The 14,443-nt window shown below is 44.9% G+C and overlaps 1 protein-coding gene across 1 annotated transcript in view; it reads right to left on the bottom strand.

The window, feature by feature from the left end:
* Nucleotides 1–3,320: 3,320 nt before the first annotated feature.
* Nucleotides 3,321–14,443, bottom strand: part of LOC307002201 (G-protein coupled receptor family C group 5 member B) — an 18,458-nt gene continuing 7,335 nt past the window's right edge. The window contains exons 4-6 of the mRNA XM_079619552.1: nucleotides 9,787–10,880; nucleotides 4,762–4,796; nucleotides 3,321–4,666 (exon numbers count right to left, since the gene is read on the bottom strand). Coding sequence (XP_079475678.1) covers nucleotides 4,574–4,666; nucleotides 4,762–4,796; nucleotides 9,787–10,741 — 1,083 coding nt within the window. The 5' untranslated portion in view covers nucleotides 10,742–10,880 and the 3' untranslated portion in view covers nucleotides 3,321–4,573. The remainder of the gene's footprint in view (nucleotides 4,667–4,761; nucleotides 4,797–9,786; nucleotides 10,881–14,443) is intronic.

Raw genomic sequence — 14,443 nt, 5'->3', positions numbered from 1 at the left:
CTTAATCATCTTCATCATCATCATCTTCATCTTAATCATCTTCATCATCTTCAGCTTCATCATCTTCATCTTAATCATCATCTTCATCTTCATCTTCATCATCATCATCTTCATCATCATCATCATCTTCATCTTCATCATCTTCATCATCTTCATCATCTTCAGCTTCATCTTCTTCATCTTCTTCATCTTCATCATCTTCAGCATCTTCATCATCTTCATCATCTTCAGCTTCATCATCTTCATCATCAACTTCATCATCTTCATCATCATCTTCATCATCTTCATCATCATCTTCATCATCTTCAGCTTCATCATCTTCATCATCATCTTCATCATCTTCATCATCTTCATCATCATCTTCATCATCTTCATCATCATCTTCTTCATCATCTTCATCATCATCTTCATCTTCATCTTAATGATCTTCATCATCTTCAGCTTCATCCTCTTCATCTTAATCATCTTCATCATCATCTTCGTCATCATCATGTTCATCTTAATCATCTTCAGCTTCATCATCTTCATCTTAATCATCTTCATCATCTTCATCATCTTCATCATCATCATCATCATCTTCATCTTAATCATCTTCATCATCTTCATCTTAATCATCTTCATCATCATCTTCATCTTCATCATCATCTTCATCATCATCATCATCATCATCATCTTCATCTTCATCTTCATCTTCGTCTTCATCTTCATCATCTTCATCTTCATCTTCATCATCTTCAGCTTCATCATCTTCATCATCTTCATCTTCATCTTCATCATCTTCAGCTTCATCTTCAGCTTCATCTTCAGCTTCATCTTCATCATCATCTTCATCATCATCTTCATCATCATCTTCATCATTCAATTCAATTCAATTCAAGTTTATTTGTATAGCGCTTTTCACAATACATATTGTTTCAAAGCAGCTTTACAGAAAATACATTTCAAAAATATACACACAAAAATACAGTTAGTTAATCATAAATTTAGGGCATAACATATCGCCGGCGTTGGGTCGTCTCTTCACAGGCGTCGAGTCGTCTCTTCACAGGCGTTGGGTCGTCTCTTCACAGGCGTCGAGTCGTCTCATCACAGGCGTTGGGTCGTCTCATCACAGGCGTTGGGTCGTCTCTTCACAGGCGTTGGGTCGTCTCATCACAGGCGTTGGGTCGTCTCTTCACAGGCGTCGAGTCGTCTCATCACAGGCGTTGGGTCGTCTCTTCACAGGCGTTGGGTCGTCTCTTCACAGGCGTTGGGTCGTCTCTTCACAGGCGTTGGGTCGTCTCTTCACAGGCGTTGGGTCGTCTCTTCACAGGCGTTGGGTCGTCTCATCACAGGCGTTGGGTCGTCTCATCACAGGCGTTGGGTCGTCTCTTCACAGGCGTTGGGTCGTCTCTTCACAGGCGTCGAGTCGTCTCATCACAGGCGTTGGGTCGTCTCATCACAGGCGTTGGGTCGTCTCATCACAGGCGTTGGGTCGTCTCATCACAGGCGTTGGGTCGTCTCTTCACAGGCGTCGAGTCGTCTCATCACAGGCGTTGGGTCGTCTCTTCACAGGCGTTGGGTCGTCTCTTCACAGGCGTTGGGTCGTCTCTTCACAGGCGTTGGGTCGTCTCTTCACAGGCGTTGGGTCGTCTCTTCACAGGCGTCGAGTCGTCTCATCACAGGCGTTGGGTTATCTGAAGTCTCCATGAGAGGCTGGATACATAACTGGAGCTGACGAACTCTATTTGAGTTATAGGGACAGGCGTCCCGAGATAACAACAAAAAAGGCAGATGGGAAATAATTAGCGTAGCTGCTGTTCATAATATGAATGCATTTGATCTGATTTAACTGTAGTATAAAAGGTATGAGATGCATCATGTGAATGCTTGGCTAAAGAGATGCGTCTTTAATCTAGTTTTAAACTGGGAGAGCGAGTCTGAGCCTCGGACAATATCAGGAAGGCTATTCCAGAGTTTAGGAGCTAGATGTGAAAACGCCCTCCCTCCTTTAGTGGACTTAGTTATCCTCGGTACGACCAGAAGCCTCAAATTTAGCGATCTTAAAGAGCGCGATGGAATATATGGCGATAGAAGATCTCTTAAATACACAGGAGCTAAACCATTTAGGGCTTTATAGGTCAGTAACAATACTTTGTAGTTGATACGGAACTTAATAGGTAACCAGTGTAGAGATGATCAAATTGGTGTTATATGATCATATTTTCTTGACCTAGTAAGAACTCTAGCGGCTGCATTTTGGACTAACTGTAGCTTGTTTACGGAGGATGCAGGACAACCAGCTAATAGAGCATTACAGTAATCTAGTCTCGAGGTCATGAATGCATGAACTAACTTTTCTGCATCAGAAACTGATAGCATGTTACGTAGCTTAGCAATGTTTCTAAGGTGGAAAAAGGCTGTTCTTGTGACATTTGAAATATGATTTTCAAAAGACAAGTTGCGGTCTAGTCTATCATCATCTACTCTTTTAAACGCGTGGTGTCCAGAACTGATCACACAGATTCAGAAGATGGTGTTTCATCTCTAACACACACCTCTCACACACACCTGTACAGGACACACACACACACACCTGTACAGGACACACACAACACACACACACACCTGTACAGGACTGTGTATCTGCTAGCGTGTTGTGACATGTAACCGCATCATGTTTGGACTCGTCTGTCAGCTTATAAACTCAGTAGAGTCGAGGTGAACTTCATGGAGATATCCTGTGTGTGAAACACACACACTCCTCCTCTTGATCATCTGTCTTCAGGTGTGTGTGTGCACTCGTGTTTAACAAGGCTTTGCTCAGACTATGATCTGTGTCTGCCAGGATCATTCCTCTTCACTTCTCACAGCTAAACACACTTCTACATGCTCTCCTGGGAGAGTTTGAACATGCTTAAATCTTCCTGACATCTCAGTCACTGTCAAACACACACACACACACACACACGCACACACACGCACGCACGCACGCACGCACATCCACACACACACACACACGCACGCACACACACGCGCACACACACACACACACACGCACGCACACACACGCACGCACACACACGCACGCACACACGCACACACACGCACACACACACACACGCACGCACACACACGCACGCACACACACACACGCACACACGCACACACACACACACACACACGCACGCACGCGCACACACACACACTCACACACACACACACACACACACACACACACACACACACACACACACGCACACACACACGCACGCACGCACACACACACACACACACAGTTTATTCCTGCATGTGTTGCACACACAGAAGAGACAGTGTTTTCTGCTGGCACATGGGGACTTTTATTTCTGTCACAGAATCCAACAAACACAAGAGATGTAGTTTGACAGTGTGTTGAAATGACTGCCCGTGTGCTCAGCATCGCCCCCTAGTGTCAGCCGCCAGTGCACGCAGGGCTAATGACGTCAGCATACTTAACAAATCATAACTCAAACAATACATACACAATAAGAGTACTTGAATCTGCAGGACTACACCCTCCCCACTACAAAAGGCTAACCCTTTCTACGAAGCCTGCATTTATAATGCAAGGGTATTCATAATGCATTATTATACATGCATAACGCCTTATAAACGACCTTTTCTGTGCCGTACCATCTCATGAATAATCCTAACAATAGTAATAACGCTTACCTACTTATTCGATTTGGTAAAGCCTTGTAATTTGACAGTTTTTATGAAAAAAACATGATTCGCATTGTGATTGTACTGTTCATGTGTACTTTTGCACACAGCTTTGATTTTACCATAAGGGAAATGCCTTATTATAACCACTTCATAATCATAATAATAATAATAATTCGTTACATTTATATAGTGCTTTTTCTGAGACATGACAGCGCTTCACACAGAAGGGGGATCTCCTCACCTCCACCAGTGTGCAGCTCCACCCGTTAGTTAGCTGGACTATTCTAACGATGTCTTTAATAAGTATTCTGGGCCGCAAGTTTCAATCCCTTAGAAGTCTATCTCAGATTTCATCAAAACTATCTTAACTTGTGTTCCTGAAGAGGAAGGACAGTCTTACGGGGAACATAATAACTGACAGAGTTTTCATTTTTAGGTGAACTATCCCTTTAATCAACAATGTCAAGATATGAGACTTGAGAATCTAAAAGATTTGACTAAATACTACTAGATTTCACTTTAATAAACCAGATTCACATAAAGTTCTCAGGACACATTAGAAGAATCGTAAACGTAGAACATCTCTGTTGTTCCCTTTACACCCTGCAGATCTCCTGCTCTTGTGAGCTCTTTCCAACACAACTCTGAGACCCGTGTCTCCACACGGAGGACGATTGGGGGACTAAGTGCAGACATGCACGGAGACGGGGGTGGAAACTTTTGCACAGGCATGAACTCATTATTTTTGCTTTGTTTTTAATATCATGTAGCTTCTGAAGGACAGTAGTAAATAACAGCGTGGCCTTTAATCTCTTAAATCTGCACAGGTTCTGCAAGGGGTTCATTAACTCCGGAGACAGAACGAGTGTGAGGACTTCAGCAGTCGTCAAGCTCTCTGTCCGTAGTAGTCGTCGTACGGCTCGCTGATGTTGGTGGTCGTGGGACGTGGGATGCTGTAGTCTTTCTCAGCACGCATCTCCTGAAACATAAAACACACTGCAGATTGTACCATGTGACAGTGACATCATCACCCACCCAGTGCTGCAGGATTGTGATTGGGCGATGACAACTCACACTCATGGAGATTCCAGATGACGCCACGACTTGACCTGCAACAGAAACATGTGACCTTTAACCTGTGGCAGCAACCAAAGTTGCTTTGTTGGAGATGTTTCACAATGCATTCTGGGATTGTATGTTGATTTTGAGCATTTCGCTATGCTTTTTAGTTTGAGGGGGAATTAGGGGGACTTTTGTTGGACTCTAAAGATGGGTTTATACTTGCCGTGTCTGCACTCGTGATGTTACGCAGAACGTTATGCAGAATACACTCGTGATGTTACGCAGAATGTTACGCAGAATACACTCGTGATGTTACGCAGAACGTTATGCAGAATACACTCGTGATGTTACGCAGAACGTTATGCAGAATACACTCGTGATGTTACGCAGAATGTTACGCAGAATACACTCGTGATGTTACGCAGAACGTTATGCAGAATACACTCGTGATGTTTACGCAGAACGTTATGCAGAATACACTCGTGATGTTACGCAGAATACACTCGTGATGTTACGCAGAATACACTCGTGATGTTACGCAGAATGTTATGCAGAATACACTCGTGATGTTACGCAGAATACACTCGTGATGTTACGCAGAATACACTCGTGATGTTACGCAGAATACACTCGTGATGTTACGCAGAATGTTACGCAGAATACACTCGTGATGTTACGCAGAATACACTCGTGATGTTACGCAGAATACACTCGTGATGTTACACAGAATACACTCGTGATGTTACACAGAATACACTCGTGATGTTACGCAGAATACACTCGTGATGTTACGCAGAATACACTCGTGATGTTACGCAGAATACACTCGTGATGTTACGCAGAATACACTCGTGATGTTACGCAGAATATACTCGTGATGTTACGCAGAATATACTCGTGATGTTACGCAGAATACACTCGTGATGTTACGCAGAATACACTCGTGATGTTACGCAGAATATACTCGTGATGTTACGCAGAATATACTCGTGATGTTACGCAGAATACACTCGTGATGTTACGCAGAATATACTCGTGATGTTACGCAGAATATACTCGTGATGTTACGCAGAATATACTCGTGATGTTACGCAGAATACACTCGTGATGTTACGCAGAATACACTCGTGATGTTACGCAGAATGTTACGCAGAATACACTCGTGATGTTACGCAGAATACACTCGTGATGTTACGCAGAATACACTCGTGATGTTACGCAGAATACACTCGTGATGTTACGCAGAATACACTCGTGATGTTACGCAGAATATACTCGTGATGTTACGCAGAATATACTCGTGATGTTACGCAGAATATACTCGTGATGTTACCCAGAATACACTCGTGATGTTACGCAGAATACACTCGTGATGTTACCCAGAATATACTCGTGATGTTACGCAGAATACACTCGTGATGTTACGCAGAATACACTCGTGATGTTACGCAGAATACACTCGTGATGTTACGCAGAATACACTCGTGATGTTACGCAGAATACACTCGTGATGTTACGCAGAATACACTCGTGATGTTACGCAGAATACACTCGTGATGTTACGCAGAATACACTCGTGATGTTACGCAGAATACACTCGTGATGTTACGCAGAATGTTACGCAGAATACACTCGTGATGTTACGCAGAATACACTCGTGATGTTACGCAGAATATACTCGTGATGTTACGCAGAATATACTCGTGATGTTACGCAGAATACACTCGTGATGTTACGCAGAATACACTCGTGATGTTACGCAGAATACACTCGTGATGTTACGCAGAATACACTCGTGATGTTACGCAGAATACACTCGTGATGTTACACAGATGTTACGCAGAATACACTCGTGATGTTACGCAGAATACACTCGTGATGTTACGCAGAATGTTACGCAGAATACACTCGTGATGTTACGCAGAATACACTCGTGATGTTACGCAGAATACACTCGTGATGTTACACAGAATACACTCGTGATGTTACACAGAATACACTCGTGATGTTACGCAGAATACACTCGTGATGTTACGCAGAATACACTCGTGATGTTACGCAGAATACACTCGTGATGTTACGCAGAATGTTACGCAGAATACACTCGTGATGTTACGCAGAATACACTCGTGATGTTACGCAGAATACACTCGTGATGTTACACAGAATACACTCGTGATGTTACACAGAATACACTCGTGATGTTACGCAGAATACACTCGTGATGTTACGCAGAATACACTCGTGATGTTACGCAGAATACACTCGTGATGTTACGCAGAATACACTCGTGATGTTACGCAGAATACACTCGTGATGTTACGCAGAATACACTCGTGATGTTACACAGAATACACTCGTGATGTTACGCAGAATACACTCGTGATGTTACGCAGAATACACTCGTGATGTTACGCAGAATACACTCGTGATGTTACGCAGAATACACTCGTGATGTTACGCAGAATACACTCGTGATGTTACGCAGAATACACTCGTGATGTTACGCAGAATGTTACGCAGAATACACTCGTGATGTTACGCAGAATACACTCGTGATGTTACGCAGAATATACTCGTGATGTTACGCAGAATACACTCGTGATGTTACGCAGAATACACTCGTGATGTTACGCAGAATACACTCGTGATGTTACGCAGAATACACTCGTGATGTTACGCAGAATATACTCGTGATGTTACGCAGAATATACTCGTGATGTTACACAGAATACACTCGTGATGTTACGCAGAATACACTCGTGATGTTACGCAGAATATACTCGTGATGTTACGCAGAATACACTCGTAATGTTACGCAGAATACACTCGTGATGTTACGCAGAATACACTCGTGATGTTACGCAGAATACACTCGTGATGTTACGCAGAATACACTCGTGATGTTACGCAGAATACACTCGTGATGTTACGCAGAATACACTCGTGATGTTACGCAGAATACACTCGTGATGTTACGCAGAATGTTACGCAGAATACACTCGTGATGTTACGCAGAATACACTCGTGATGTTACGCAGAATATACTCGTGATGTTACGCAGAATATACTCGTGATGTTACGCAGAATACACTCGTGATGTTACGCAGAATACACTCGTGATGTTACGCAGAATACACTCGTGATGTTACGCAGAATACACTCGTGATGTTACACAGATGTTACGCAGAATACACTCGTGATGTTACGCAGAATACACTCGTGATGTTACGCAGAATACACTCGTGATGTTACGCAGAATACACTCGTGATGTTACGCAGAATACACTCGTGATGTTACGCAGAATACACTCGTGATGTTACGCAGAATACACTCGTGATGTTACACAGAATACACTCGTGATGTTACGCAGAATACACTCGTGATGTTACGCAGAATACACTCGTGATGTTACGCAGAATACACTCGTGATGTTACGCAGAATACACTCGTGATGTTACGCAGAATACACTCTTGATGTTACGCAGAATACACTCGTGATGTTACACAGATGTTACACAGAATACACTCGTGATGTTACGCAGAATACACTCGTGATGTTACGCAGAATACACTCGTGATGTTACGCAGAATACACTCGTGATGTTACGCAGAATACACTCGTGATGTTACGCAGAATACACTCGTGATGTTACGCAGAATATACTCGTGATGTTACGCAGAATACACTCGTGATGTTACGCAGAATACACTCGTGATGTTACGCAGAATGTTACGCAGAATACACTCGTGATGTTACGCAGAATACACTCGTGATGTTACGCAGAATACACTCGTGATGTTACGCAGAATACAGTCGTGATGTTACGCAGAATATACTCGTGATGTTACGCAGAATACACTCGTGATGTTACGCAGAATACACTCGTGATGTTACGCAGAATACACTCGTGATGTCACGCAGAATACACTTGTGATGTTACGCAGAATACACTCGTGATGTTACGCAGAATACACTCGTGATGTCACGCAGAATACACTTGTGATGTTACGCAGAATACACTTGTGATGTTACACAGATGTTACGCAGAATACACTCGTGATGTTACGCAGAATACACTCGTGATGTTACGCAGAATACACTCGTGATGTTACGCAGAATACACTCGTGATGTTACGCAGAATACACTCGTGATGTTACGCAGAATACACTCGTGATGTTACGCAGAATACACTCGTGATGTTACGCAGAATACACTCGTGATGTTACGCAGAATACACTCGTGATGTTACGCAGAATACACTCGTGATGTTACAGAATGTTACGCAGAATACACTCGTGATGTTACAGAGAATACACTCGTGATGTTACGCAGAATACACTCGTGATGTTACGCAGAATGTTACGCAGAATACACTCGTGATGTTACGCAGAATACACTCGTGATGTTACACAGAATACACTCGTGATGTTACGCAGAATACACTCGTGATGTTACGCAGAATGTTACGCAGAATACACTCGTGATGTTACACAGAATACACTCGTGATGTTACGCAGAATACACTCGTGATGTTACGCAGAATACACTCGTGATGTTACGCAGAATACACTCGTGATGTTACGCAGAATACACTCGTGATGTTACGCAGAATACACTCGTGATGTTACGCAGAATACACTCGTGATGTTACGCAGAATACACTCGTGATGTTACGCAGAATACACTCGTGATGTTACGCAGAATACACTCGTGATGTTACGCAGAATACACTCGTGATGTGAAGTCAGGTCATCTTCATTTATATATTACGCAGAATGTAACACAGAATACACTTGGTAGAAAGAGTCGTAGTGAAGAGACCGTCTGTGAAAACAAGCTGGAATCTCTAATGCTAAAGAGAACTCGTCTTGTTTGTAGGATTTAGACACAAAATGAAAATAAACATGATACAAAGTATTAATTTTGTGTTTGCAAACAATTAAAAAATATATTTTAAAGCTTTTTACTATTGCTTAAATAAAGTGTAAAGTTTTCGAACATGTTCAACGTGACTGTCTTGTCTTCCCGTACCTCTGCTCCCGTCCGGATCCGCCTGGAAGCCGCTGTTGTCCGAGCCTGTTCTCGGCTCTGCTGAAGCTGGTGTTCTGCGGCTCGTCCAGCCGGTGAAGTCCAGAGGTGGGTCTTTGGTGCGGGCATCGCTCCTGACCATGAAGCAGACCTGAGTGAAGCCATGTCCCAGGAGCAGCACCCAGCCGTTAGCGGTCAGTGCCACGCTGATCACGGGGTCGTCCCAGCCGGGGCTGCGGCCCATGGCCCGGTTCCCGTAGGTGAACAGCGTGATCCAGACGATCCAGACGGAGACGCTCAGCATCAGCGTGAGGACCAGCAGCCCAGCCTGCAGCTTGTTCCACCGGCGCATCTTTCCGCTGTAGCTGTAGCTGTAGGTGACGCACGCGCGCCGGAGGAAGCTCAGCGCTAACACCAGTGCTGCGGCTAGCAGGAGCATCACGTAAACCTGCAGCATGGCGAACTCCGGTGGTGAGAACTGGCATGTCCTCTTGTCCTGCACCAGCACCACCAGCAGCCACTCCGCCGCTACGATCACCTGCACCAGCGCTAGCGCCGCGGTCACACACACCTCCCTCCACCCGCGCGCTAGTGCCGCCCCCAGCAGGGCCAGACCGCGTGCTAGCAGAGCGCCAAACGCTGTGCTGAACACCACGCTGAAGGCAAACACGCGCACCGGGCAGGTCTGCGGGGAGAGCGAGATCATGAAGCAGTAGGGGAGAGCGAAGACACCGGCTGTGGCTAGCAGGAACAGCAGCAGTGCCGCTAGCGCACCGGACCGACGGCGGGACCACAGCAGCAGAACCAGCATCAGTACCACACAGCTCACCAGGCCCAGCCCGGACACGGCCTGAACCACCACACCCCACGTGTCACACAGAGCCCAGTACGCCTGAGCCAGAGCCGGGCCGCAGCCCGCCGGCCTGGAGCCGTTCCCCCGCTGGAGATCCATGGACATGCTTCAACAGCGGCGTCTGATTGGATGATGGCTCTGACGCAAGTGCCGAACTGGATCCGTTGAGAATGGTGATGATGATGATGATGATGATGACGATAATGATGTGAATTTCTCTTTTCTCTCTTATGCTCACAGTGATCTACAGGAAAGACAGAGTTTCTCAACTTACTTCCAGTTGTAAGTTACTTACTTACCCATCCACCTTCCCATCCATCCCCCCATTTATCTATCTATTCATCCATCCATCCATCCATCCCCCCATTCATCCATCCATCCCCCCATTTATCCATCCATCCATTTATCCATCCATCCCCCCATTCATCCATCCATCCATCCCTCCATCCATTCATCCATCCATTTATCCATCCATCCATCCACCTACCCATCCACCCCCCCCATTTATCTATCCATCATCCATCCCCCCATCCATCCCCCCATTTATCTATCTATCCATCCATCCATCCCCCCATTTATCTATCCATTCATCCCCCCATTTATCCATCCATCCATCCACCTCCCCAACCATCCATCCCCCCATCCATTCATCCATCCATTTATCCACCCATCCACCTACCCATCCATCCCCCCATTTATTTATCCATCCATCCCCCCATTTATCTATCCATCCATCCATCCATCCCTCCATCCATCCCCCCATCCATCCATCCCCCCATCCATCCCCCCGTCCATTCATCCATCCATTTATCCATCCATCCACCTACCCATCCATCCCTCCATTTATCTATCCATCCATCCATCCCCTCATCCATCCATCCATCCCCTCATCCATCCATCCATCCCCCCATCCATCCATCAATCCATCCACCTACCCATCCATCCATCCCCCCATCCATCTCCCCGTCCATTCATCCATCCATTTATCCATCCATCCATCCACCTACCCATCCATCCCTCCATTTATCTATCCATCCATCCATCCCCTCATCCATCCATCCATCCCCCCATTTATCTATCCATCATCCATCCCCCCATCCATCCCCCCATTTATCTATCTATCCATCCATCCATCCCCCCATTTATCTATCCATTCATCCCCCCATTTATCCATCCATCCATCCACCTCCCCATCCATCCATCCCCCCATCCATTCATCCATCCATTTATCCACCCATCCACCTACCCATCCATCCCCCCATTTATTTATCCATCCATCCCCCCATTTATCTATCCATCCATCCATCCATCCCTCCATCCATCCCCCCATCCATCCATACCCCCATCCATCCCCCCGTCCATTCATCCATCCATTTATCCATCCATCCACCTACCCATCCATCCCTCCATTTATCTATCCATCCATCCATCCCCTCATCCATCCATCCATCCCCTCATCCATCCATCCATCCCCCCATCCATCCATCAATCCATCCATCCCCCCATCCATCCATCCCCCCATCCATCTCCCCGTCCATTCATCCATCCATTTATCCATCCATTTATCCATCCATCCATCCACCTACCCATCCATCCCTCCATTTATCTATCCATCCATCCATCCCCTCATCCATCCATCCATCCCCTCATCCATCCATCCATCCCCCCATCCATCCATCCATCTGTACATTAACTCTGCTCTAAGTACATATGGCCCCACTCTAAAGAGTGTTAAAGTAACTCTGAATCAGAGTTAAAGTTAATGAGATAATTAAGTGATTAATTAAATGATGATTGAGCATTTACTTATGAACACCTGCTGTTAACAAGTACTGTTAAGTTAAGGTAAGGTAAGTGCTGTTAATTTAACTGTTGATTTTGCTGTGTATCATTCAAAAGTTTGTGTTCGGTAAGATTTTAAAGAGCACCTATTCTGCTTTTTTCCATCGTCATCTGTCGTTAGTGTGTACTATTGCTGTTAGTGTGTACTATTGCTGCTTGTCAAGCTCGCATCAGCTGATCCACATCTACCTATAGGAATACGACTCCTATCACCGTATACATATATAATCTCCTCAGTATTATCAGCAGCGATCGCGTTTCTCTGGAGCTGATGACCCTCCTCCCTCCCCAGCTCCTCCTGTCTCCAGTCAGGATTTGTCAGGATTCCCCTTGAATCGGAATAAATTCTCGAATTATGTTGGACTTTAAAATCTTGAAATAATGATATCTGCATACATTCATGTTGGTTCTGTTGTGTTCACCCTAAGGGGGGTTATTGCTGCTCTTATCACTGCTGGGCTGCACGGATGCGCAGGGAGTTCTCGCCCAGAACGGAACCAGACCGCCAATCCTAACTGTATGCTAACTGTCAATCGTATTTGACGATAGTGGACCTGACAGAATTGAGTTTTCTTCTGGGAACGAACACGTCACAATATTCCTCATTTAAATAATCATACGCGGAATAAAGGGGTGGGGCCTGGTTGAGTTAGTTAGTTGTGTGTTGAAACTGGCGGGTATGGTAAAGGACTGGCAATGTTGGGGAGATGTTAACTACACGTAGCGACGCTACTAACTTAACTACATGTTTTAGCTCAGTTGCTTTTAAAACAGTGTAGCTTTTCCAGTAGGGAACTGCTCTTTCCAAGTAGCGGTGTAGTGCGACCAATACATTCTGTTTTTTGCAATGCATTGCTAAAACTGTGCAGTGGCCGTCGATTGTTGAGTCCCGCATCTTTCAGCGTCACAGTTCCCTGAGACGAGATCTTCTGATGATTACTAAAGGACGTACAGGAGTGGCTTGATATTTCACCTCGAAGACTTCAAGCACTAACAGGTGAAAAGCCTTTTTAAACTGATGAATTATTCTGCGTTATTGCACTCTTATTACAATTGTGTCCATCAGATTTGATTATAACGATGATTCGCCATAGTTTGATCTGTCCGCTACAGTTTAGTAATGAAACTAAAAGATCACTAGTCACCTTCATTTATTTATTCAAGGTTAGTGTTCTCGAGACACCAGGCACTGTTCGCATTAGGGGTTTTCTGTTAGAACGGTGTCGTGTTAGCGCCCCCTAAGTTAATAACTAATGATCGTTGCGACAGAAGTGAATAAATCAAATCTTCAAAGGATTTTCAGCAAATGTTTAGTTTCGCAAAGCTTCACAGTCCCGAACGGCAGCACTGAGAGAAACATGCGCAATAACTACAAAGAGATGCACTCCTACATGATCACTTCCACCAGCGCAATGTGAACGAAGCACACTTTATAAGACACACACTTTATAAGACACACACTTTATAAGACACACACTTTATAAGACACACACTTTATAAGACACACACTTTATAAGCTCTTCACGAGCTGGTCAAAATATTTATAATACGTTGATACACACACACACACACAGCAAGATCGCAGCACTGTTTTAGATGTTCGGTAAGTGTTGTTGATACACACACACACACACACACACACACACAGCGAGCGCATTTATCCCAGATCGCAGCACTGGTTTAGATGTTCGGTAAGTGTTGTTGATACACACACACACACACACACACACACACACACACACACACAGCGAGCGCATTTATCCCAGATCGCAGCACTGGTTTAGATGTTCGGTAAGTGTTGTTGAAACACACACACACACACACACACACAGCGAGCGCATTTATCCCAGATCGCAGCACTGGTTTAGATGTTCGGTAAGTGTTGTTGATACACACACACACACACACACACACACACACACAGCGAGCGCATTTATCCTAGATCGCAGCACTGTTTTAGATGTT

The sequence above is a fragment of the Phoxinus phoxinus genome (assembly GCF_949152265.1).
Source record: "Phoxinus phoxinus genome assembly, chromosome: 1".
Lineage (NCBI taxonomy): Eukaryota > Metazoa > Chordata > Actinopteri > Cypriniformes > Leuciscidae > Phoxinus > Phoxinus phoxinus.
Note: the sequence above shows the minus strand (reverse complement) of the source record. Positions and strands in the feature narration are given on the sequence as shown.